The 27,525-nt window shown below is 37.9% G+C and overlaps 1 protein-coding gene across 1 annotated transcript in view; it reads right to left on the bottom strand.

The window, feature by feature from the left end:
- Positions 1-27,525, bottom strand: part of ksr (kinase suppressor of ras) — a 509,869-nt gene that overhangs the window by 311,317 nt on the left and 171,027 nt on the right. The window contains exon 7 of the mRNA XM_067141756.2: positions 9,594-9,737. Coding sequence (XP_066997857.1) covers positions 9,594-9,737 — 144 coding nt within the window. The remainder of the gene's footprint in view (positions 1-9,593; positions 9,738-27,525) is intronic.

Below are 27,525 nucleotides of genomic sequence, written 5' to 3'. Positions count from 1 at the left end.
GGAAGGATGCAGCTATGGCCTTAATTAAGGTATGGAAATGGGAAACCACAGAAAATCATCTTCAGGGCTGCCAACAGTGGGGTTAAAATCCACCATCTCCCAAATTCAAGCTCACAGCTAAGCGACCCTAACAACACAGCCAACTTGCTCAGTGCTCGAATATTTCATCGTGTGGTTGGAGCACTACTGACGTGAGGATAAAGGTGCACAATAATATGACTTCAAACAATTCACTGTTAAACAATGAAATACTCCTTTAAATAAAACTTAGGGTCTGTACTATGACTGTCAGGTAAACAGCCAGATACGTAGGCTGCAGTTGTGCAAACTAGAAGTTAAATATTTTCTTGCGTACTACCAACGGATTTTAATGACGGTATTGTAATGTGGAAGATGTAAAATTTTTATTGGGTTGGTAATAATGTTACTGAAAATATAGTGAAATTTAGCATGCTGGTATACGTGTTCCCCGGTGTTTTCGTCTGTTTAGCTCTATTCCTTTTGAAATTGTAATACTAGAATCCAATATCAGACTCTTATTACGCTATAACAGAATTAGGGACTGAAATCTACACATACAAAGAAATGTTAAAATTAATTAACTATATAAAGAAACTGAAACTGTTATAGAAAATAGAAAGGCTGAAAATGTAACCTGGACGCAATAAGATTCAGGTTATGCATCTCATTTTGTCTAGTACCATTTACGAGGATGCGCGTTACGGCGGAAGTAAAGTTTATATTCATAAGTAATGCCATTAATTTTATTATGAACTCAATTTATTGTTTGCTCATTGAAAAAGCAGTTAGTTTCTTCTATATCAATACAATGTGAGAATAGTAACTGGCAAGCACTTATATCACTTTGGTGTAAATAATTAGTAGCAAGTTGTTATAAAGACAAAAAAATATAACCTCCTTAACATCCTCATTCGACGGACGAATCACCATGAACAACGTCGTATACCTTTACTCCATGTGTGTGTCGCGGATAGATTTGGAACAGAACCCATGCTTTTGACACGTATTCTAATGATTAAGAAATGTTTACAATCACCTCTAGTACCCTACCGACTAACATTTAGAAGGTAAAAAAATGTTAGACTATTGGGACACGAACCCATGAAAAAATACTTAGGAGTAGACGATGTTGACCTAACGACCACGGTTACCCATAAAGCTTGCTGTTGACTTGCTTGTGTGCAACTCATATAGTCAGCAGCAACAACTTGCTAGCTTGGGAAATCTTTGAGAATTCTATAATAGCTGGACAGGAAGCATGACATACTTTATAAATGTATACATAGATTACATTGTAACAATTTAATGTAGATGTAGATTCATCTTGATTCCTACAGTAGCGTCCCTGATAGGAACTAAGCCCCAGATAAGAACGTTAACTGCCTCTACAACTTCGGCATAGCTAACCTCGAGAATATTCTCCCAGACTGCACATAAACGAAAGTCGTAGTACGCGTTTCGAACCAAACTTCCAGATAAATGTGCAAACTGCCACATAAATTTAACACACATACATACATACATACATAATCATTATAGACTGTTATGCCTTTTAGCGTTCAGTCTGCAAGCCTCTGAGAATTTACTAAACGTCGCCACAATCCTCGATTTGCAACTAGTGTTTTGGCCTCATTTAGTTCTATACCTCTTATCTTTAAATCGTTAGAAACCGAGTCTAACCATCGTCGTCTTGGTCTCCCTCTACTTCTCTTACCCTCCATAGCAGAGTCCATTATTCTCCTAGGTAACCTATCCTCCCCCATTCGCCTCACATGACCCCACCACCGAAGCCAGTTTATGCGTACAGCTTCATCCATCGCATTCATTCCTAAATTAGCCTTTATCTCCTCATTCCGAGTACCCTCCTGCCATTGTTCCCACATGTTCGTACCAGCAATCATTCTTGCTACTTTCATGTCTGTTACTTCTAACTTATGAATAAGATATTCTGAGTCCACCCAGCTTTCGCTCCCGTAAAGCAAAGTTGGTCCGAAAACAGACCGATGTAAAGATAGTTTCGTCTGGGAGCTGACTTCCTTCTTACAGAATACTGCTGCTCGCAACTGCGAGCTCACTGCATTAGCTTTACGACACCTTGATTCAAGCTCACTTACTATATTACCATCCTGGGAGAACACACAACCTAAATACTTGAAATTATCGACCTGTTCTAGCTTTGTATCACCAATCTGACATTCAATTCTGTTGAATTTCTTACCTACTGACATCAATTTAGTCTTCGAGAGGCTAATTTTCATACCATACTCATTGCATCTATTTTCAAGTTCCAAGATATTAGACTGCAGGCTTTCGGCACAGTCTGCCATTAAGACCAAATCGTCAGCATAGGCCAAACTTCTTACTACATTTCCACCTAACTGAATCCCTCCCTGCCATTTTATACCTTTCAGCAGATGATCCATGTAAACTACGAACAGCAAAGGTGAAAGAGTACAGCCTTGTCTAACTCCTGTAAGTACCCTGAACCAAGAACTCATTCTACCACCAATTCTCGCTGAAGCCCAATTGTCAACATAAATGCCTTTGATTGATTTTAATAATCTGCCTTTAATTCCATAGTCCCCCAGTATAGTGAACATCTTTTCCCTCGGTACCCTGTCATATGCCTTCTCTAGATCTACGAAACATAAACACAACTGCCTATTCTTCTCGTAGCATTTTTCAATTACCTGGCGCATACTGAAAATCTGATCCTGACAGCCTCTCCGTGGTCTGAAACCACACTGGTTTTCATCCAACTTCCTCTCAACGACTGATTGCACCCTTCCTTCCAAAACGCCAGTGAATACTTTGCCTTGTATACTAATCAATGAGATACCTCGATAGTTGTTGCAATCCTTCCTGTTCCCTTGCTTATAGATAGGTGCAATTACTGCTTTTGCCCAATCTGAAGGTACCTTACCAACACTCCACGCTAATTTTACTACTCTATGAAGCCATTTCATCCCTGCCTTCCCATTATACTTCACCATTTCAGGTCTAATTTCATCTATTCCTGCTGCCTTATGACAATGGAGTTTATTTACCATCCTTTCCACTTCCTCAAGCATAATTTCACCAACATCATTTTCCTCCTCCCCATGAGCTTGGCTGTTTGCAACACCACCATGATGATTTCCTTTTGCATTGAGATGATGTTCAAAATATTCCCTCCACCTCTCCAGTGATTCCCTGGGATCTATTATGAGTTCACCTGAATTACTCAAAACACTGTTCATTTCCTTTTTCCCTCCCTTCCTAAGATTCTTTATTACTGTCCAGAAAGGTTTCCCTGCTGCTTGATCTAGCCTTTCCAGGTTATTACCACAATCTTCCCACGACTTCTTTTTGGATTCCACAACTATTTGTTTCACTCTGTTACTTTCATCTACGTACAAATCCCTGTCTGATTCGGCCCTTGTTCGGAGCCATTTCTGATAAGCCTTCTTTTTACGTTTACACGCTGCTCTCACTTCATCATTCCACCAAGGTATTCGCCTTTTCCCATCTTTACACACAGTTGTTCCTAGGCATTCCCTTGCTGTTTCTACTATAGCATCCCTGTATGCCACCCATTCACTTTCTATATCCTGAACCTGCTTACTGTCTACTGTTCGAAACTTCTCACTAATCATATCCATGTACTTCTGTCTAATTTCCTCGTCCTGGAGATTTTCTACTCTTATTCGTTTGCAGACAGATTTCACTTTCTCTACCCTAGGCCTAGAGATACTTAGTTCACTACAGATCAGATAGTGGTCTGTATCATCGAAAAATCCGCGAAAAACTCGTACATTCCTAACAGATTTCCTGAATTCGAAGTCTGTTAAGATATAGTCTATTATGGATCTGGTACCCCTAAGCTCCCATGTGTAGCGGTGAATAGCCTTATGCTTGATGAATGTATTCATAACAGCTAAACCCATACTAGCACAGAAGTCCAGCAAACGCTTCCCATTCCCATTAGCTTCCATATCTTCCCCACATTTACCAATCACCCTTTCGTATCCTTCAGTTCTATTCCCAACTCTCGCATTGAAATCGCCCATTAGCACTATTCTATCCTTGCTGTTGACCCTGACCACGATGTCACTCAATGCTTCATAAAACTTGTCCACTTCATCCTCATCTGCACCCTCACATGGTGAATACACGGACACAATTCTTGTCCTAATTCCTCCAACTGACAAATCTACCCACATCATTTGCTCATTTACGTGCCTAACAGAAACTATGTTGCGTGCAATGGTATTCCTGATAAAAAGCCCTACCCCAGACTCTGCCCTTCCCTTTCTAACACCCGTCAAGTACACTTTATAATCTCCTATCTCTTCCTCATTATCTCCCCTCACCCGAATATCTCTTACTCCTAGCACATCCAGATGCATCCTCTTTGCTGACTCAGCCAGTTCTACCTTCCTTTCTTCCATAAGCCCCGTTAATATTGATAGCTCCCCATTGAATTCCATTTCGTTCGCCAAGTTGTTTCCAAGGAGTCCCTCGCCTGTCAAATGGGAGTGGGACTCCATTACTCCCATAGGTCCGAGGCTTGCTTAGAATGTTCAGAGCTCGGTAAATTCATGAAGCAGGATGCTACCCTACTTGCACATAATCCAAGTGAGGATCTCTCCTCTAACGGGTTATGGACCACCGGTGAATTGTATAGTCCTAGCCGCCTGAGCACAAGGAAGGCCACGACTCAGAATATGTCCGAGATGCCCACTCCCATTCCATAGCAAGTGGTATCCCGACTCTCAGGACCACTTACTAGGCCACTCAGCCATTGCCCATGGTTCACGAACTAGGACGTGACTACAGTAACCCACAAACATGAACCATACATAAATTTAAAACGCAGTTTTATCTGGTTGTCGTAGTACAGGCCCTAAGTGATCTTAATATATTCAGATGTGCTGAAAACAAATATTGCATCCGCTTTCTTGTATCACCTGAACTGTTTGCAGAACACCCACATTTATACTTTTATGGTTTCAGATCTCTGTATCTGGCTTAGAAGTTGGTTCCTAGTAAATGGACAATGACATTTTAGCAACCTTGAATGTTTACGACTGGCACTTAATATTTCATGGAGGAAACATCAGGGAGTAGAGTAATTTCCTGTTTCTCTGTTAAAATTTGTTCTTTTGTGGGTTAATCAAGTCTTAACTTCTTTTCTGATCACTTCACGAGTAGCGAATAGCCGTATTTTATGTTCATGTATGTCTGTAAAATTGTGAATGTAATATTGTGTATAGTGAAGTGAAGTTTAATTTGTATTTTAACAAAACGATAACAGCATTCATCATAACTGTTTTTATAAGAAATATATGTTGTAACTCAATGAGTTCACCATGTCGCGCAAATGTGTGAATACCCCAAACTTGTTCTGTTATGTTTGCGAGGAATTTACTCCGAAGTCACATAGAAATACTATCACTCCTACAGTGAAAAAAGCAAACGAGTCGTATTTTGGAAGTAATGTAGAAGAGGGAAAAAGATGGGCATCAGGTAAAATTGGTTGTAATTGTTCATGAACTTTACGTGGTTGGTTTATTGGCACTTGCAAATCAATGCCCTTCAGAAACCCTGTAATATGTACAAAACAGAAAGATCATACTATGGATTGTTACTTCTGTTTAACAAACATAGTGGGATATACAGTAGTTCTAAATCAAAACATTCTATATTTTATCCTGATGTTCCCTCACCCAAGAAACCTATGAGTCATGATTTTATACAAATTCCTAAGCCTCCTAAAATATTGACAGTGGATGAAACAGAACCAAGCAGTGGATCTCCAGATGACTAACCTGGGCCCTCATTTTTGAACACAGATGCGAATTTTCCTGTGAGCCCTTATTGAAGTGCTCATTTAATTAATCAGTCATCTATTCAAATGCACAGGGAATATTTCATTTTTATGAAGTACTAGTAACTGGCAGGGAACATCCACATTCAGCAGCACAGGTCGCAATTTCTGCAGGGAGCTTGGAGCTCGGGTTTATTTGGTCGCTAGCTTAGTTTAGAAGGAGGAATTTTGACATGACGTACACAAAGCAGAACAAGGAAACAATAGAACTCCAACGGCCAGACCAACGGACAACATTTTGGAGGCCTGGCGAGAGGCTAGAGGAGCTGCAAATGTACGTTCGAAGTAAGCGTCGGGTACGCGATGTGTTGAGCCAATGAAATGATAGAGCCACAGTCAATTTGGCTAGGCATTGGTCTATGCAAGTGATGACCCCAATAGAGCATACAACGGTGTCTTAGAGGACGAATTAATAAATGCGATGAGTGCGTGGACTAGCTACCCTATTATTTGGCGAGATGCTGTGCAGGTAACATCGAAAGAAGTATTATTTACGCGAGCGCAGGTCAGAACGTACGTTTCTTGATCATGTGGGGACTTGAACTTTGGTTTAAGACGCTTAGTATGCATTTCAACTATTCAAGATGTTAAACTTTTGAGAATGGCTTTTATTTTCCAATTTCTGGAGGGAAGAACAGTTTCCAGGCAGTCATTCAATGTTTAGTAGCTAGCCGGTGTAAACAGATTTTACGAGGACATCAAATTCAGTAATTTCCAGTCCAGCATTTAAATGGGAAATATTTGACCTAGTTACGGGATTAGATAAGAGAAGTTGTTCCGCGAATGAATGGGAACTGGTTTCATGGTCAGTGGAAATTACCCTGGCAGTAGTATTCTAGTAACTGGTGGGTTAATCTTGACCCAGTTTTCTACACCGTTAACGAAGGGATGTTTTAAGAACAACATCCAGAAGCAGCGACAGAGACTACAAGATCACCACTTCAATGCCAGGAGAATGGAGACTAAAGGACTGATCCAAGTCTTTTCTGAAGGCATCATCATCAATATGGCTGGCTAAAACAAGATGGGGGTCGGCTGTTCCTAAGGCTGGAGACGGTAAGTCAACGAAATAGATGAGTACACAATTTTTAATGTAATTATGTTAATGTGATTGTGTTTTAATGTTGCAAAAGTGGATAGGTTAGTTTTTAATATTTAATTTCAGTAAAATTTAGCTTTTGTTTGGAAGGACCACGTCCTATTTAAAGAAAATGTTAGGAAGCTTGTTAATGTAAATATAATTGTAATGTAAGTGTGGACCGTTTGCATAATGTCACAGCTTGTTTTCTTTCCATTTTTATGCAGATTTTTAGCTGAGTGGTTAGAGTCATTTCTTTTAAGAGTCTGTTTCTTATTTTTAGCCTCTGATATTTATTTTGATTTGTTTTGCTTTGATGTTTGAGATGCAGAGTACAACTCTGGGCTTAAATGTAAATATAAATTAGAATTTAAATTAAAGTCAGGAAGGACTAGATTAAAGTATTATTAACGGGAGTTCAAAGTGTACGGAAACATGCCGTCACATTTTCTGGGACTTATTGCATGTGTGAATGAGAGTGTGCGAGACGGTGGAGTTTGGATCCACAAATCTTGGTAGAGTCATCTTCACGACTATTTGAATATCAAGACGAGTGTAAATGAGTAAATGATTCAAAAGTTCCTCGAACCCAGTTTCGTATTCCAAGTTCCGAATAGTTAGAATAATTTTTTTGTAAATTTTATTATTATTATTATTATTATTATTATTATTATTATTATTACTATTAATAATAATGCGAGTTTCTTGAGTTGTAAGATTGAGATGTTTCAGTAACTTTCAGATATTCGGACATGATCGATTGTCTATGTGGAATTTTCTTAGTTTCAAGTTATGGTTTTATTACAGAATTGGCCACTTTATCATTCAAGTTCAGCTTTACGAGCACGAGTGCTTTGATTTGTGACCAGCGCGGTCTTACTTCTTTTCATGCGAGCGAGTGTTAAGAGGACGTCTTTTATATTTGTATAAGTTTTGGCAATTTTAGGACTAGTGATATGGCTTAGTGTGACTTTGAGTAAAAGGACACGTTTCTCATTTGAAAGGCCTGCATCTTCGTACTGTGTGACTTACCTCGGGTAGACTGCTGAGCAGCGACTGTAAAGGGTTGGACCCTGTGTTGTGATGTTTGCTGCTTTATTTTGGGAGACTGAATCTCCACTTTTGTGTCATTCCGCCGTATGTTGGCGAGGGTGATATGTTTGTCTACCGAAGAGAGTTTTATTTTAGCAGCCTATACTTCATGATTTTATTGATACTGTTTTTGTCCATTTCTGTATGGTTGTTGCAGCAGACGAGATTTTTATATTGCGACGTTTTGTTTGGAGTTTCTTTTATGATATAACCATGCTGAGGAACATTTGTGTCACGTAATCTATTTCAGGAACCAACAATGAATTATGTGTTGAAAGTTTAAGGCTACTCTGTTATTTTTATGAATTTGTGTCATGTAATTTATTTCAGGAATCCGCTTTGATTTGTATGTGTCGTTCTAAAGTCCACCAGTTGATTGATTTTGTGTTGTGTTATTTATTTCAGGAACCTATGTTGAATAGGATGTGTTGCTTAAAGTGTAAAAATCATCTTTCCTTATTTTTTCCAGTGAGGCTTTGAGTGAATGAGAGTTGCGTGAATGCCGCATGCATTCTTGGTGAGCCCTGGAAAATATGTCGTCATGTTTTTGTGTATTCGATTGTGCATATTTGCTATTTTTGTGATTTTATTGTGCGTGATTCCGACCCACAGTGTTCTGTTGTGCTCATGAGTTCACTCATGATTGAGGGGTATATATTTTGGTAGGATGTTTTACCACGGAGTGTGTTAAATATTGTACAGTTAGGTCAGTTTTCATCTCACCCTTGCGCAATAAATCGCATCTTTTCTTAGGGTTAGAGATCCCCACTGCAATGTCAAGTGTGTAGGAAAGGGGAACGTAGTCAGCTACAATTGCAAGTGTTAACAAATATAAAGCAATCGATGAAATTAAATTATGGTTTCCTTCTAGGAACCTTATTTTTTATAAAAAGGCCAAAGGCAGGCATTTATCCAAGTGAAGGCACATGCTTCCCCTAGTGCACCGTCACTTCATTGTGCTACATAAGAGGCTTGCAGTGGTGTCTCAACGGCGCACGAGCCGCCAGTCTTGGAAAGGTTTAGCAATCCAACTAATGAGTCCACTGCTACACTGAGGCGAAACGCTGGTAATTTACAGATTGAAAAAGCTTAAAGAGCTTCAATATTTTTAAAATAAAAACAATTTTTATTGGATGAAACTAACAGGCAGAGAAAACTGAAGTTTGTAAAGTAACATGAAATTAGTGCATCTCCATATTTCTTGAGAACATATTTATAATCAAGAATCCTACAGCTTCAACTGCCGTAAGTGGTTCCAGAAATCAAGGTCTAACAAAATACTCCAGAAAAACACATTTGGTATAGCAGCGGACAGCACCAGGACGATTCTTGGATTTCTGACTACTGTAGCTTCCTAATCCTGTAGTAAATTTAACTCAGTTGCTCATTTATGAAGGTAGGTGTACCTCAAACAACAGCTAGTACAAAATGTCAGAGAAAGAGAGAGAATGGTATGACTGGGAGATCTACTTTCATAACTTATTTTTAACGTGTCAGATTAAATCAGAGTTTGAATAATGAATGAATACTTACCAGATCCAAGAAACATTTGCTTATCACAATAATCGCATGTTGTTATCACTTTGAATGCTTTTGTAAACCGATGTGCAATGACATGACCCATTCCTCGATTAATTGTTGTGGGAGTTCGTGGAGATTTTGGTACCTGAAGGGTGGCTGCAATGATCAAGATATTTTTTTAAAAATATGAGTACTGCAAATATACATATAACAATAGAAGTTTATCTTAAATATTGTTACAAATATTGTACAATAAGAAAAGGAAAGAACATAAGAAGCACTGCTAAAAAAGAAAAAAATTGAAGTCCAGAAAGCATTAGAAACACAAATCATAGGGCAGAATTAAGAAAAGGGCCAAGTTTTCACCAAAGAAATAATAATAATAATAATAATAATAATAATAATAATAATAATAATAATAATAATAATAATAATAATAATAATAACAACAACAAAGGCCATATCTATAGAATGGACAGAGACAGACACTCTAAAAGATTATTTAAAGTATTCAACTCACAGAAGGTCAAAATAAACTGCAAGAAGGACCTAAGTTGGACCTCCAAGAAATGAATATCATGGAGCCTTTAGTACAATAGTAGCCAAGCACAAATTCATGGAGAAACATAAAAAAGAAAACTGGTAGGAAGGGGTCCAGAATGAAAGATGCAACACACAGCATTCATGACAAGATTTTGGGAGGATAAGGAGGCAAAAATCATCAGACCAATGAGCAATTTCAAACACGCTCTTCAAATGGGCATAAAGTAATAATATATTATTCTTTTGTTTTTGTTTTACAAGTTGTTTTACATCGCACCGACACAGACAGGTCTTATGGCGACAATAGGGTAGGAAAAGGCTACAAGTAGGAAGGATGCGGCCGTGGCCGTATTTAAGGTACAGCCTCAGCATTTGCCTGGTGTGAAAATGGAACACCATGGAAAACGATCTTCAAGGCTGTCGACAGTGGGGTTCGAACACATATCTCCCGAATACTAGATACTGGCCACACCTAAGCGACTACATCTATCAAGCTTGGTAATAATAATAATAATAATAATAATAATAATAATAATAATAATAATAATAATCATCTTCATCATAAAAAGAAGATGACCCAACCCCAAGGTGCTACTCAATAAGCGTCCACTTCTTGACTCGAAGGCCTGCAGTTTACGAAATGACGTGTAATCAGTGTGACAAACCGTTTCACCTGTTATTCTTGGCTTTCTGGACCAGGGCTGCTCTCTCACCATCAGACAACTCCTGAACTGTTCTCACACAGGCAGAGTGGACCTCCAACCAGCCCTATGATCCAGGTAAAAATTCCTGATCTAGCTGAGCAACAAAACTGGTGCCTTGGGGTTAAGGGGCAGAATCACCACTCCCATATTGCAGAGCCGGCTAATGATAACAATACTCACTCACTCACTCACTCCGAAGGCTTCTGAGGGACGTGAAGTTCCCGTGCCGATCTCACAATCCCCTTCCATCCTTTTCGATCTTGAGCCTGCTCTTCCCAGTCATCAATTTGGAGGGTCTGGCATACCTTGTTGATCTCCTTCTTCCAGGTGCTTTGGGGTCTTCCTGAAGGTTTTTTCACCATTAAGAGATCCCATTGTATAGATCTACTGGTGCTCTGTTATCCTGCATCCTCAGTACATGTCCAGCCCAGCGCAGTCTGTTGGATTCTATCACACCCATTATAGTGTGTTGTTGAGAGAGGATGTAAATCTCATAATTGGATCTTTTCTGCCGGCTTTGAGAGATAGGATCGAACCATGGGCCAAATATTTTTCTATAAACTTTATTCTCAGACTTGCAAGTACTGCTGCTCTTTCTTGGTTATACTCCATGTCTCAGAACCATACAGAAGTACTGGTCGAATGATTGTATTGTAGATGATCATTTTTGTATTCCTTGTTAAAAACTTGGAGCCCAATATAGGGCTCAGAGTAAAATGTCTTATTTGCATTCTTAATTCTAGCTTGGTGTTCCTGTTGTTATACGGTCTAATTGGGTTACCTTGTTACAGTAACAGAGTAGACTGTATACCCAGGAGTCTCAACGCTGACTGGCTACCAGCAGTAAATGACTTGACTTCCTAAAGGGACCAATGGTTTTGACCCTTAGATGGAGTGATGGTCACCTGAGTGGAGGAAATAGCAGTTGAATCCATAAAGTAATGTCTGTATCCATGCCAGGTGTGGCTGCAGCTGATATATGGGGCAACAGCAGTATAGGAGAATGTCGGAGGTGGATGATCACTTGGGTGAAAATGGCAAGGACCATTATGAAGGAGATGCAATGGTAAGTCACTCCTCTATAAACGTCCTGAAGGTGGAAGAGGAAAGTTTCCCCAACAGCAGAAAGGGGCACATGACCTAGGGAGTCAACTAAATGAAAACCAGGGCAGACGAAGCTCTGTAAAGTGTAGAGAAAGTAATTTGCTAGAAGAGAACTCCAAAATCAAACTTCAGCTCCATGACTGCCCATCATAGCTTAACTTTTTGGAAGCCTAGCTCCATCCATTACCTTCTTAACACTTGAATCAAATCAAGCACAATGGAAAAAGGACAAAATGGAAATTATACTCCAGCCAGTAAACACTACAAAAGGATACAGGGCAACAGAGTGAGCAGTAATGCATCAAATTTAGGGGCACTAGACCTAGTGCAAACATCAAGGACCAGTCTGGGCGTCCATCTCGAAGAATCAGATCCAAACACAGCTTTTATATACGAACTCTCAATGTCTGGACACTTAAGAGAGTTGGCAAATAGATTAGAGCTCATAAAATCTCTGGACAAAAACACTCAAAATTTTTCCAATTCAAGAAACACTATCGGTGGATACGTCAACTACATCGGATGTTCAAATCATAGATTAAAATCACATCTGCTAATTTAATTATTCCAGGCACAGCCTACTTATTTCATACATTCACTGTGAATTCTGTAGTGAAATTTAAAGCCATTTCTTCCATCCATCAAACTATCGAGCATGCTAACAATGCTTATGCCCTAATCAATACTCGTGCTCCTATCAATTTAAACAACTCAAAATGTCCTGGACTCAACCTGATAATGTCCTGCCTGGAATTAAGACACCATTCATTCATTTAGGTGACTTCAATGCCCAGTTGGGTAAGGAGCAGGAGATTACATACACCATAGGTGAACATCCAGTTCATGCCTGAGCCAACTACAATGGGGAAAGCTTCATCGACACCTGCAAGCAGATGAAACTTAAAATTAAGACCACTCACTTCAAAAAGAATCCTCACAAGTGTATGACCAGGTACTTGCCTATTGAACTGATTGGAGAACTACTGATAGACCATGTTGTCATCTCCCACTGCAATATCTGTATGATGTGTGTTTAGAGGTGCTAATATCAATTCAGACCATTATCTAAGTAAGGTTATAATGTGGCTTGTACCAAAGTCCAATGACAGATCTGAAACACAGAAGATCCAAAGATTTTGGGTTGATGAACTGGAGATAAATTGAACAATCATTCATGATTACAAGGAAGAGTTTCAGTCTATAGAATCACACAGCTGGGAAGACATTTCCAAGAAGGTTCAGGATGCTGCTACTCTAACAATCAATTTAGCAGGAAAAAAGAAACACCCATGGTAGACTGAAAAGCATGGTGAAGCTTTCAAAAATCTATCTCAAACCTTGAATCATTGTAACAAGACAAGAAAAACTGAATAATTCCCCATCTAATCTAAAATAACTTTAGCAAAGTGATCTGCAAAACAGACCTTGCTTATGAAAAGGCCCGGAGGACACTGAAGAAATCTTTGGGAGCAAAATATTTGAGATTTTTACCATGCTTAGAAATCTGGACTTACTGGCAAACAAGCCCACTCACTACTTCCAGGATGAGAACAGCAATCTTATTTTGAATAATCATGACAATTGTGAAATTGTGAACGATTAGCCCAATATTTTGAGTCCTTACTCAACTGCCCTTCTTCAGTATCAAAGATTAAAATTTCTGGTCTATCCTTGAATTCACCAGATTCTCTTTGTCATGACTGAGAAGAAATCACACAAATCATTGGATCTCTCGTCAACAACACATCAGGCAAGGGTTCCATAGTTGCTGAACTCCTGAAAATGGCTGGTCTATATTTTGTTACACATAAAATAAATACAAAATTTTTTAATCCACCTTCTCAATACTTGACAATCATGTGATGTTTACAAAAAAACATTACATTATGCTATTACAAGGTACTAGTTTCGGTCCTGTAAGGACCATCATCAGCCTAGCCAAGATACATAAGTGTAGACCATAGTCCTAAAACAGAGTTATGCAGTGAGATGAGAGATGAAAGAATGGACTGGGGATGTGGTGGAATGATATACATATAAAATGGTGAAAATATGAACTGTTGTAGACGTAGCAAAGTTATGCTGAACAGTGACAAATAAAATCTTTTGGTATATGTCTCGTAAAATCACAATATTAAACAACAATAAATTATCTCAAAATTGAATAAAATAATCTCTAGTTGACGAATAGTCCAAGGTTGCACATTTAAAAATTGGTTTATGTCGGATTTTAAACAATGTCCAATGTTTCTATCAAGTTCTAGAAGATATGAAATTCAACATTGGCGCAGAGGGAATTATTTTGTCCAATAAATCCACAACAGATTTTAATGTTGACAAAACTGTTAAGACATATATTGTGGTAGATTGAAATCTTGTTGTGTTACAAAGGAGCAATCCCAATTCAATACGAACCAAACAAACCTTGCGCAATGTGAAACAAGCTTGCCAGTTGAGTGCAACTAACAGTCTCTGTTACCGAAAGATTTTATTAGTCACTGTTCAACATAACTTTGCTACATCTACAACAGTTCATATTTTCACCATTTTATATGTATATCATTCCACCACATCCCCAGTCCATTCTTTCATCTCTCATCTCACCGCATAACTCTGTTTTAGGACTATGGTATACACTTATGTATCTTGGCTAGGCTGATGATGGTCCTTATAGGACCGAAACTAGTACCTTGTAATAGCACAATGTAATGTTTTTGTAAACATCGCATGATTGTCAAGTTACATGTAATAAATATCATTTTTGGTCCGTATTGATGATATTTGATTGAAATAATAACATTAAGTTATTTATTAGACCACCTAATCAATACAAAATCATCTTGGATGATTTACATAAATTTGTTAGCTAATAGTGGTACATGTTTCGCCTTCCCTGAAGGCATCATCAGCCATAGTCTTAACCTTAAATTAAAAATAAGCGTCTAAATAACATGTAGTAATGAAATGAATTTTAAAATCTTGAAGAGATTTGAAGTAAAATAACATTAAAAATAACAATGATGGTTTGAAAATACAATGTGATGAGATACAATAGTGGAAGTATTAACAAAATTAACATTAGAAGGCTGCTAAAATAAGTACAATGGATAAAACAACAGATTGTTATACAACAAGTAGTAAGATTGCATAAAAGTAAAGTTGATAGTCTGGCGGTTATAATTAGATGATGGCGAAAAATGTCTAGTCTACTGTTGCAAATACTTCTAACTCATAATATTGCAAGCTATCTTTGTCACCGTCAAATGATTCCACTTTTATATGCTTTTTCAACTTGAATATCTGCAAGCTCACAATTTGCAACATTTGAACATCACTTCAAAATTTTGAGATGGTCCATAGTGATCCTATTTGAAACTGTTCTTCAACTTCTCCATATGCATCTGACTTTCGTCTTTTATCTTCAAGATCATGATTAACTTCGGATCTCTCGACTAACTTTGACTTTTATTCTCTCTTCTTTACTTTGATTATATAAGATTTTTCACCATCATCTAATTATAACCGCCAGACTATCAACTTTACTTTTATGCAATCTTACTACTTGTTGTATAACAATCTGTTGTTTTATCCATTGTACTTATTTTAGCAGCCTTCTAATGTTAATTTTGTTAATACTTCCACTATTGTATCTCATCACATTGTATTTTCAAACCATCATTGTTATTTTTAATGTTATTTTACTTCAAATCTCTTCAAGATTTTAAAATTCATTTCATTACTACATGTTATTTAGACGCTTATTTTTAATTTAAGGTTAAGACTATGGCTGATGATGCCTTCAGGGAAGGCGAAACATGTACCACTATTAGCTAACAAATTTATGTAAATCATCCAAGACGATTTTGTATTGATTAGGTGGTCTAATAAATAACTTAATGTTATTATTTCAATCAATGATTGTCAAGTATCGAGAAGGTGGATTAAAAAATTTTGTACTTATTTTATGTGTAATCTTAACTCAATACAGAACCAACTATGAAATTTATAACCTTGAATGACTATATTTTGTTGAAAAAATGGAAGAACTCTTTCATGATATATGGGAACCAGAAATTATTCTGAAGGAGTACCAATCAGCTCTTATACATGCTCTCCATAAATGGGGCAATAAAGCAGATGTGAATAAATACAGGTGCACATCTCTTAACACTTTCAACACTATGCCCACACGCGATACGGGCGCGCTGCTTTCCTGCTTCTGGATGGCGCCCGTATACGATATGGGCGTGATTTTCTCGTGTGTTTATATCCAGCTGAATGTATCGCCTACGGTTCCCGTTCCTCGGTTGGAAGTAATAGTTCATCTAGTGACCATTAGAATGCAGCAGTTATTGGGAATTTCGAACTGAAATGATAAACAGGGTATTTTCTCCTTGCCGTGACGTCTACCGAAGCATTCGGTGTGCCGTGTGCTGCGCGCGCCAAATCTGTCACGCTGTCAGCTGTGTTACTGTGTAAACATGTCTTCACGCTGGTTCAATGATAGTGATATTTTGGATATTTTATCGGGAGAAGCGGGTTCAGAGATGGATGAAAGTGATGACGACCCTGCTTACGAACCGGATAACGTATCAAGCGATAGTTCAGGTAAGATTTTTATTTATTACGTCACTTTGGAAACTAAGTGCTTAGCTGTATTATTTTACTCCGAATACAAACGATAGAAATACTTCGCCTACAGAAATTTGGGTTTATTGTTTTCGTTTAGACGAAGAGATGCAGGCTGATGATTCACCTGTGCCGGGAACATCTGCTAGATCATCTGAACCTGATCAACTGAACAGTTATTACCCATTTGCACGGAAGACAATGAAATGGTGGAAAAAGCTCTTCTTCCATTTGTTCCTTATGTCTGTTGTGAATGGTTTCATTCTATATAAAGAGATCTCAAAATCAAAGATATCTTTTGTGGATTACATGAGAGTGATCAGTTCGCAGTTAGCAGCTAGAGGAGGAGGAGACATCTCAAGGCTGGAACCTACTCCCTCCCTCAGTGTTGACAGGACTTTTGCTCGCCATTTTCCAGAAAAGGTTCCTCCAATGAACAATAAAGTGAATGCTACTCGTTATTGCAAGGTATGCTCAGACAGGGCAAAGAAGGAAAGTGGTAAGCGCGTCAGAAAAGAGAGTAGATGGTGGTGCAAGGAGTGCAAAGTAGGACTGTGTATAGTCCAATGTTTTCAGGACTACCATACGAAAACAAACTATTCCTAATGCACCCTAAGGGTCAGGGTGACCACAGTATTTTTCCCAACTAGTCAGTTACATATCTCAGGGTATTCATGCCTCCAGAAAAATGGTTAATTTTTCTATGTTTTGGTTTAACGTGCGTTCAAAGAGAAAGTAATGACACCATATGCGGTGCAGCATTACGTAATTCAACGCTCAGTAGTGGATTTCGCGTACGCAAACTTCAGTCAACCTTTCGACAAACACATCTGCATAACGAGAACCTTACTCACTAAGTATAACTACAGACTACCATTACAAATGAAAACTCATTCCATTCTATAAAAAAATCAATCAAGAAACACATTTATTAAATTATCAAGACTTGCAAAAGAAATGGTTAATGTCAAATATTGCTCATGATCTTCCAATTGTCAACCTAATAAATAAATATTCTAATTCCTAAATCAAATATTCTAAGTCAGCGCTGGCTTATTCCTAAACTAAGTTTTCATATCTTAACATTCTGGGTCGCGTATTCCTGAAATGAATTGTTGCTTTGTTTCATCTTCCTATTAAAATTTACATCTGGTCATTTAAGTATACAGTATATCATAGTCTTCTGATCACGGTCAAAATTCGGTATATCAGTAAATTATTTCATCACTCACGGTGTTAATTATACACCCTCATCAAAAATACAATCATTACATTGTTCAAATTATCGTGGAAATGAACTGAATATGAATAAAAGTGTTCTGAATACTAATATCAGTGACCTAAGTTACATTGAAAATTATCTGAGTTCGTTGGTGTAGACTACAGTGAAGAAAATGAAATATTGAATGACGCACTAAGCTTCTCGGTCCAATTGCCACTTAAGTATGGCTCCTAGCTAAATATTCGCTCTAATAATATTTCAGATTAACAAAGCATCGATGATATCCTACGTGAATCTCAAATAATTTCCCTACTCTAGCTATATAATTTCTTATGTAACGTATTCCAGTTCAATATGCACGTAGCCAATACGCATTTTTTCATATATGGATGTGCAAGTGCCTACATTAAGATATTTCAACACTACATTACCATACTAGTTACATTTGATCTTCCACGCCATTAACATTCATTCAGAATACGACACAGTCATGCATTCATATACCCATCACCGGTTGTTATAATAGTCAAACCACGTTCACACTTCATTAAAATATGCGTAATTTTTGTCCATACCTTGCTATAGTTCCTCCCTGGGGCATACTTATATTCCGTAGTCACTTTACTTGTGCTCCTATATCGCACATTATACACACGTACGTTTTACTTCCTGTTAATCTGCGCAATAATACATTTAAAGTATCATATATACTTCATTATTTCATTACTAACCTTCGTTTCAACCCATATTTAATTCATTTAACATCTATAATTATCGCGTTTAACCTCCAATATTAATTAAACACAACGATACGTATCATTCCAATAGCGCAGAATTCGTTCCTCAAAACGCATTTTGTCAAACAATTTAACATATAACCCCAAATTCAGTATCTATTTTTTTTTTCAATATAATAACACAGCAAAGAGTATGGTAATTTAACTTAACCAATTCAATCATGCGTCCCTCTGTGACGTAAACTGGGTTTGACTGGTATTACATCATTCATGGACCTTTCTAACTAACCGGGATTCTATGAAACATATGTTACACTACGTCACACTTTTAAATCGTATTCTTACTTCCTTGGATAAGATGATATAGTAAATACGTTACCAATCTGTCACGAGATATCGTCTTAAATATTTCACACTGCACTTTCTTGTATTCACTGCACACTTAATTATCTCACTTTTAGGCTATTCAGATCTATTGCATATACTGGTAATACTCTACATAAGAAATTATACTACTTAATACTATTACTTAGCTCGCCATTCAATATCTCGGGCCTTAGTTGCTCTTCGGTCTGGTCACAGGCCTTGGATTGAGAACTGGGCAGGTTCTCCATCACTGGTATCTCAGGTAGTGTGATCTCCTCCACACGGGTCGGGTGGTTTTAACTGCCAGGATGACATCTCCCTCCAGGTTGGTTATGCTGATTTAGCAAGCCATTATCTGTTCAGGAACACAGTAGACAATATCCATTGATACTGGAAAATGTGAATTCATCATGGTTCTGCGAAGTATATATATATTTTTATAATGATTGCCTCTTTATTTAGGCTATCGTTGCTATTATTTCCACTTAATATAGCTCAATTTCAAGCTCTCGCAACTCAATCAACTTCTTGTTTCCGAACGATTTTGCGTCTAAGTATTTTGACGACCTTTTCGAAATTTCTGGATTTTATTTCTTCTTTACTGTATTTCAACGTTTATCTCTTCGTTTTCTTCAATATTACCAACCTCTGAGCATAAAATTCACGTTAGATACTGCAAATCTTGCTAATTTTTTTAGAACAATGTTCACGAAGTCTTATCCTTACGAGGTCAATTTTTTAGGTCAGTTTTTTATAATAATCCGACTGACCCTTCTTATTTTTCTAAAACAATTCTATCGATTCTACACCATTGTACACCGCCTTCATAGTGGTAGGTTTAAGTTAGTCATGGCCTTCTGACATATGTAAGTATCGATATCCTACTACACATTTCTTTTCCTTGGCTGGCCTCTATCTTCCGTAGGCGCCATTTTGTAATACGTCCAGTAAATGCATCGGGTACACTAAATAGTTAAATATTTTATTCCACAGCATTTGTGTTTATTTGTGGCCTAAGTAGTTGCATTAAATGATTATTTTTCATTGTTTGAGCAAGCTTATTGGTATAACCTCAATGTAAAAAAAATTTTCGGTACTATTTTTTCATGTTTTTCATAAGACTAGTATAATTAAAATACTTCAGATATTCACTTGTTGATTAACATATTCATTTTGGATGGTTGACACCTTCATACAGTACAAAAATCAGGCATGTAATATGTTTCGCTGTTCCATAATAACGTGTTAAAAATTAGCAAAAAGACCCAGTTCACAGCCAGGATCCATGTTAAAATATGGTAATGTTGAAAGTGTTAATTCAGCTGCCCCTAAAATCTTGTCAATAGCACTTCAAAGCCATACTGAACTAGTTTGTGATCTGCAGACGGGGGAATATCAAGCCAGCTACTGCAAGACCCACTCCTGTAGCAAACAGACCTTTTCACTAAAGCGTATCAAAATGAGATCTCTTCAAACCAAACCACTTGTACTGACTTTCGCTGATTTCAAGAAGGCCTATGACTCGGTCAACTGATTTAGTCTTCTTGATATCCTGAAGGAGATTGGTGTGGACTACAAGACTTGTTGCATCTTCAAACAAAATCTGACCAACACCTATTCACAAGTGAAACTCATGGGGTGGGGAATATCTACGTCGATTGAGTTTAAGACTGGTGTTTCCCAAAGCAATGGGCTCTCATCCATTCTTTTCAAGGCAATCCATCACTGGAGAAACAGACTACTCAATAATGGTATTAGGCTGAACACTGGGTCCAAAACAGTCTTGGTTTTACAGATGTAGACGTAATGGCAGATAACATCAACATCGCCCACCACCAGGTTGAAAAATCTTAAGTAATGATGTCTGGCCATCATAATGCCTCCACAGCAAGTAGAAGGGAAAGTGTGCAAACTCCCATAGTTACTAGGTTGAAGCAGCAAATTGCATTCTTGTCACTATAGATCTATAGGTACTGTTTAAATGTAAATAATTCTAAACATTTTGTAAAATAAAGTACTAATTAGGTTGAAAATTCATCCTTCATACGTGTGTGCTTAAATTATCAATACAGACAATGAAGCTGATAGATTATAGTACCTACTCAGAACTACAAATGATCGGAATACAAGATCAGCTGATTTTTATTTATATTTACTTGACTACACTACCGGTACACCCTTTGTTCACGACTGTAGCCAACAATGCAATATTTGAATATGAAAAGCGACAATAATCAATAACAATACAACGACTGTTAACTATTTCGCCAGTGAAATACTGTATATTCTGTTGAAATCCTTTCTTTAAACAAAATTTACAACAGTATCGCATTATCTAAAGAAATTATTACCTTCGTGATGGGTGGGACAATTGAACTGCTGTTTGAAATACCCTGTCAATTACCTGCACTAATATAACCACTGCCAAAGTTACGACTATTTTTAATATCCCATCTTTGTAAATATTTTATCAACAAACCTAGTGATATTTTAATAACAATATTTAAAAAATATATATTTCTTCTTTCATGCAGTCCTAAATTACAGCTTGTAATTCAGCGAACGCCTACGGAACCACCCAGTGTAAAAATTGTAAAATAAATACCACTAATCTCAATTACTACACACAAACACTACACACCAATATTTGTGGAACTAAATGTAACAAACAAACAAACAAATAAACAAACAAACAAACCACACACACACAAAATTTGCTAAATTTCTACAACTATTAACTATTTTATCACTGAGATTAATGCATGTTGGACCCCAACTTACTTTTTGGGCTGTAAAAGTGGAAAAAAAAAAAAAAAGGGGGGGTCTATTATGCGAGTAAATACGGTACGGTACGTCCCCGAAATTGACATATTGCTTCGTCGATTGTCAATGATTCATCAGGTGAGTAACAATTCAGAAATTTGTTTTCAGGCAGTCTAGTATCGATCGGATTTTGAACACAGGATCGTAGCCTGGATGGTCCCTTTGTTTCTGCTTTTCACTGTTGTTCAAATGCAACATTGTAAGAATAGCAAAAAATCTGTCTCTTGACATTCCAATGGATTTTGCATAGTCAGTTTTTAGAATTGGTGTTATGCTCCAGTAGTCCCAGAGAGAAGATTTACAAATCAAACACACATGAATAGGGACCTGAAATATTAGCATCTATTTTTTCCAAAATTAGCATCTATTTACAAAGTTAAAACAATCGCATGGTATTATTAATTTTAACGATTCCAAGTTTAGGAAGTGCAATTGTTGTCCTTGGTTCACACACAATACAAATTCATTGTTCAAATGAAAGCATTGTCAGTACTTCGGCGTTGCTTTTTTCAAATTGCACCGCCTGTCTGTAGCCACTGTGTTGTAATGAGACAGCACGCGCTTGTTATCTACGTTGTTCGTTGGGGTCCACAATAACTCAAGACAGTATTTACCAAATATGCTGAACCCTGTCTGAACTGCAGTTAATGCAAGCATGACATCACATTTTTAACTTTCCTTCATCTGGGTTTGAATTGCATGTTTCAGAGAACAGTAACCAGACCAGATATCATTTCGTGAGAGATCTGTTACTCCAAACAATTTCTCAAGCTCATCTAATTTATCAGTGTCATTCACAATTATATTTTTTGGATACAAAGCTTGAGAAATTGACACAAAATGCTTATGGTTGGGGTCTTTAGCTTTCAATGTGGCTAGCTTGCACTGTGAAGAATGAGTAGCTTTGACAAATGTGTCTCCACATGCAGCCTGCTGTGGAGGAGTGAGCTTAATCAAAGCATCATTAGTTGCCCCAGAAAAATTCCCCTCACAAATGACGGTAAAACTGGAGTCAAGGTTATGTAGTTTCGGGTAAAAGAGATGAGAGGTAGGATACAGAGACTCTTCAAGTTGAGTAAGGAGGTCAACCAATCCAGCTGCATGATCTGTGACAAAACCATGTGTGAGTGAAGCCTATTCACTTCTCGGTCACTCCGATGAGTCAGGTACTTAATACCACAATTTTTGATGTCCTTCATGTCAGACATCTTGAAAAATGTAACAACATCAGTAAAGTAAGCACTCAAATATAAGACAGCCTGAAACCAGCTATTTGATCGGGTTATGAAAGGTGCAGGAAAAAGCTTTGCTTCCTTTGAAGCACCATACTTTGATGTTAAGAATTGTAAATAATTATATTTTCGCTTTCTTGTGTTCAAAAATGCATACTTTACCATCGCAACCACGATTTATATCTGTCATCACTGCGACCCAACTATTGCCAACCAAGCTGATCTTATGTGCCCAGCACTGTACATGCATTAAATGATCCTCTATGACCACACTTAATGTTTCATAACACCGGGTCATGTATGGGGCACTGTCACTAACAAACACTTTAACTGCATCATATGGTACACTATAACTGCGCAGAGCTTCTAAAACAGCACGAGAGCAGTTTGTAGCATTTCCTGCATCAAGATGGTTCACAGAAACAACGTGCAGCTTTCTTTTCGATCTGGCTGGGACTTGGAATATGATGATAAAAACACAATGGCCCATTCTATCTGTAGTTTCATCACAGAGTATGTTGATATTCTTCCCCACTAGAGCCTCTGCTGTTCTTTTGTGGTGGTCAGATACAACTTCGAGAAAGGAAGAAAGACCTCAAAATTATAACAAAATAATTTAAAATGACTGGATCAATTGGGTACGGGTAAGATAGTTTGATATAGAAATTGCACTCAAATTTGGTATCCTTCTATTCTTCGTGTGGTTTCGATGTCGTAATACCTAAACCGTACCCGATCAATGAAATTGAAACTTACCTGGTAAATATACATGGCAGCTCTTCATTTGAAAACTCAGTAATCCAGGCTCTTAGTTCATTGCTTTCCAGCTTTTCCAGAGGTATATTTGCTTTGGTGAATACTTCAACTGTGCGTTTCAAGAAATTTTTCGTCGTTTACAACTATCTAACTGTGTAAGCACAGAAGATTGCTTTCTTTGAGACGTACTAGCAGCAGGGGTTGAACTTTCGTTATCGCGTCGCTTACCCACGTTTTTCAGATTTAACAGGTTTCACACTGCTATCTTTTTTTTCCCCACCCAACTCGGCAATTACAATACTTGCAAAATATTGTCGCTGAATCTGAGGCATATAAACCATCCTTTGCATATTGCTAAGCCCTTTCATGCGCAGTTTTTGTTGTGCGCCCCATAACCTAAATGATCGCTCGACTTTCTACTCTTCACTAGTTTCAATTTTGAACAACAGGAATACAACGCTGCGTCTATCTCGTTATTTCCGTGACACTCGATTTTTTTTTTTTTTTTGTTTCACGTCGCACCGACACAGATAGGTCTTTGGTGATGATGGGATAGTGAAGGCCTAGGAAGTGGAAGGAAGCGGCCGTGGCCTTAATTAAGGTACAGCCCCGGGATTTGCCTGGCGTGGAAATGGGAAACCACGGAAAACCATCTTCAGGGCTGCCGACAGCGGGGCTCGAACCCACTATCTCCCGATTATTGGATACTGGCCGCACTTAAGCGACTGCAGCTATCGAGCTCGGTGACACTCGATTTACATTGCGATAATAATCAATACAGATCTTATTCCCCTTGCTATTCCTATTTTAAATATCGATTAAAGTCAGCAAGCAGCAATCGATCGGCTACTTCTCTTCATCTATCGGAACGGTCGAAAGAATTACGCATCATATTTTGAGTATTTCTGACGACTTTGCCAAAATATGTTCTTTTCGCCAGTAAAGTAGCAAATTTTTGAAGAATTCGCACCAAAATCACATATTCATACTAATTTCGCATTTTGGGTCACAATTCGCATTTTGTTGCTTTTCTATTTATGCGTAAAAATTATTTTATTCCACATTAGAATTATAATAGGCTTAGATTCAGTACAAGATTCGAAAATTCGCATTTATCGCAAATGCAAATTTTTCAGGTTCCTACATATGAATCACTATTGCACAAAATAACTTGGTAGTTCATTCAATGTCAATGGTTTCCACTGCGCATACACTGATTTAGGTTTCAAAGGGCCTTCTTACTGTAGATTTATTTGCTGTACGGCATATCTGTCACTTTCCACTCGGATAACATTCAGTACACTACTGCCAAAAAATAAACCAAAGAAATCTAGAGGTGAAGATTCTGCAGAAATACCAAGGTTATTAGTATTCAGTCCTGGTATGCCAGGAAAAACAGGCCTGTTTACAAGAGCATTATTTTGTTTCCATTGTGTTCCCATGCTTCTCACCTCCCTTCGTCTTTTTGCGACCAGTTCTTCTGGTGATGAATGTTGATTCATTATCCTGAGGAGCTTCAATATTTTCATTTTCTTCTTCACAATCACTTTCATACAGATCAGAAGAATCCGAATCTTTTACAAGTTCCGTAATTATCTGTTCACTTATCCGTAGGCTGTATGCACGCGTAGGATTTCCTTTACTTGTACTAGGTCTGGGATCCATATCTCAATATACAGTATCAGTCGACTACTTGAGAGAAGATTGCAGACTGTTGGCTCACTACACTTTGATTCTAAATCTATGAAGTCATATAATTCATCACTAAAACACACATGCGCATAAATTTGAGCTTATCTAACCAGAGTGCACGAGGAGTATATGTCAGCAATTAGGTAAGATCTAGCTGAGCGCGCGTGGCTATGAAACATTATCCCTAGGTTGCACTATCAATCATTATCAATTATCATTATGTTTTCGTAGGTCATGACTTAAGATCAAGTGTAGTTTCTGTGCGTCTTATCTCCATCTATACGTTAGAACTATGCTCCGTTTTTGGTTTTTAGGCAGTATTTTTGACACTGCATTAAGTGGTTAGTGTGTGTTAGTGCTATCTAGAGAGTTTATGATCGTTTATCACCTATTTTAGGCATAAATATTTCTTACTGTCGTGCCGTAAGTATCAGCCACATTGTTTTTGCGTGCATTCAATCCACAGATAACACTACGAAGAGAGAAACTTGATATACCGGTATAGGTTTACATTCTTTGCCTTAAGTGTCAGCCATTTTGATTGACTTGCCACCAATACCACGGTAGTCATGGAGAAGATAGACGCTATGTATGGCCTTCCCAATATTCTTAAGACTCGGAGTCTACACTTCTGATTGAGGGGACAACGTTTTTCAACGTCGGTAGGTTTTACCTGAAATTTCCCTACACGTGTCCTCCGGGTGGTGCTAACTGAGCAACAACACTGGTTGCCAGATAATCCTTTGGATCTCCTGGCATAAATCACATCATACAATGGAATGCAAGTCTGAGGTCCCACTGTCTAGAAAGTTAGGTCATTGCCTGACGATTTTTCAGTTGAATATAGAAGGCATTAGTCGATCTAAATGCCAAGTATTACACAAGATCTTGGTCGATAACAACGTTGACATAGCCCTAATTCAGGAAACACATACAGGAGATGTTACCAAACTTCTTTCAAGAGGCTCCATACCTGGATTTGAATTATTAGGTGCCACCTATGACAAGGTCTATGGTATTGCAACATATGTACGAACCAATATAGAAAATGCATATATTATTTCTATTACTTCTGATTTTGGTATCCGTGAGATTGTTTCCAAGATAGGAGAAGTTACTGTGGTTAATATTTATAAACCTCTGGGGATAACTTGGCCTGCGCATGTACTCCATACTCACAGTCATCCTACAATATATGTGGGAGATTTCAATAGCAATCATGAAATGTGGAAATATTCTCGCAATGACGATAATGGAATAGCTTTGGTCGATTGGACTGAACAACACAACCTCAACCTTGTTTCTGATGCCAAAGATCTATGTACATTTCAGTCCGCAGCCTGGAAGACAGACCATAATCCCGACCTGTGTTTTGTCTCTTCCGATAATAACCTCCAACCCTTGCCAATCTCGAGACAGGTTATGGCAGACTTTCCACACAGCCAACATCGACAAGTTCTTCTGGAAATGGGCCATAATATCCCAATAATAAGGTCCCTTCCACACCCTAGACGGAACTTCAAGAAAGCTAACTGGACTCTGTTCTAGGAAAATCTTGATACATGCGTCGGTTGGATTCCTCCCATAAGGTCCAATTACAAGCGATTCGTTGGTGCTATCATAAGTACAGCAAAGAAATGTGTCCCAAGAGGCTACCGTAGGGAATATCTCCCTGGCTGGACTGAGAAATGTGAGAAACTTAATGAGGAATTCTGTGTAAGTAAGGACCGAGAAATAGCAGATGAACTGCTATGCCAACTTGACGCTGCAAGATGTGCTAAATGGACAGAGACTGTTGAATCCATGGACTTCCAAAAATCAAGTGGAAAGACCTGGTCTCTCCTTAGGAAGCTTGGTGGAGGCAAACCATCACACCGTACTAACGGAGCTGTTACACCAAATCAAACTGCGTCCAACATAGTCAACACTTCAAGAGCTCCTCAAAATAAACCACACACGATCAAAGTTAAGAAGGAATTAAGAGAGCACAAGAAAATATGCACCTCGAATTTTGAATATTCCACTCCATTCACTCCAGAATAAGTTACAATAGCACTGAAAGATATGAAAGCAGGAAAGGCTCCAGGTTTCGATGGTATTCATCCAGAGTTCCTTCTCAACTGTGGTAAAAATATA

This window comes from Anabrus simplex, chromosome 2 (assembly GCF_040414725.1).
Source record: "Anabrus simplex isolate iqAnaSimp1 chromosome 2, ASM4041472v1, whole genome shotgun sequence".
NCBI lineage: Eukaryota > Metazoa > Arthropoda > Insecta > Orthoptera > Tettigoniidae > Anabrus > Anabrus simplex.
Note: the sequence above shows the minus strand (reverse complement) of the source record. Positions and strands in the feature narration are given on the sequence as shown.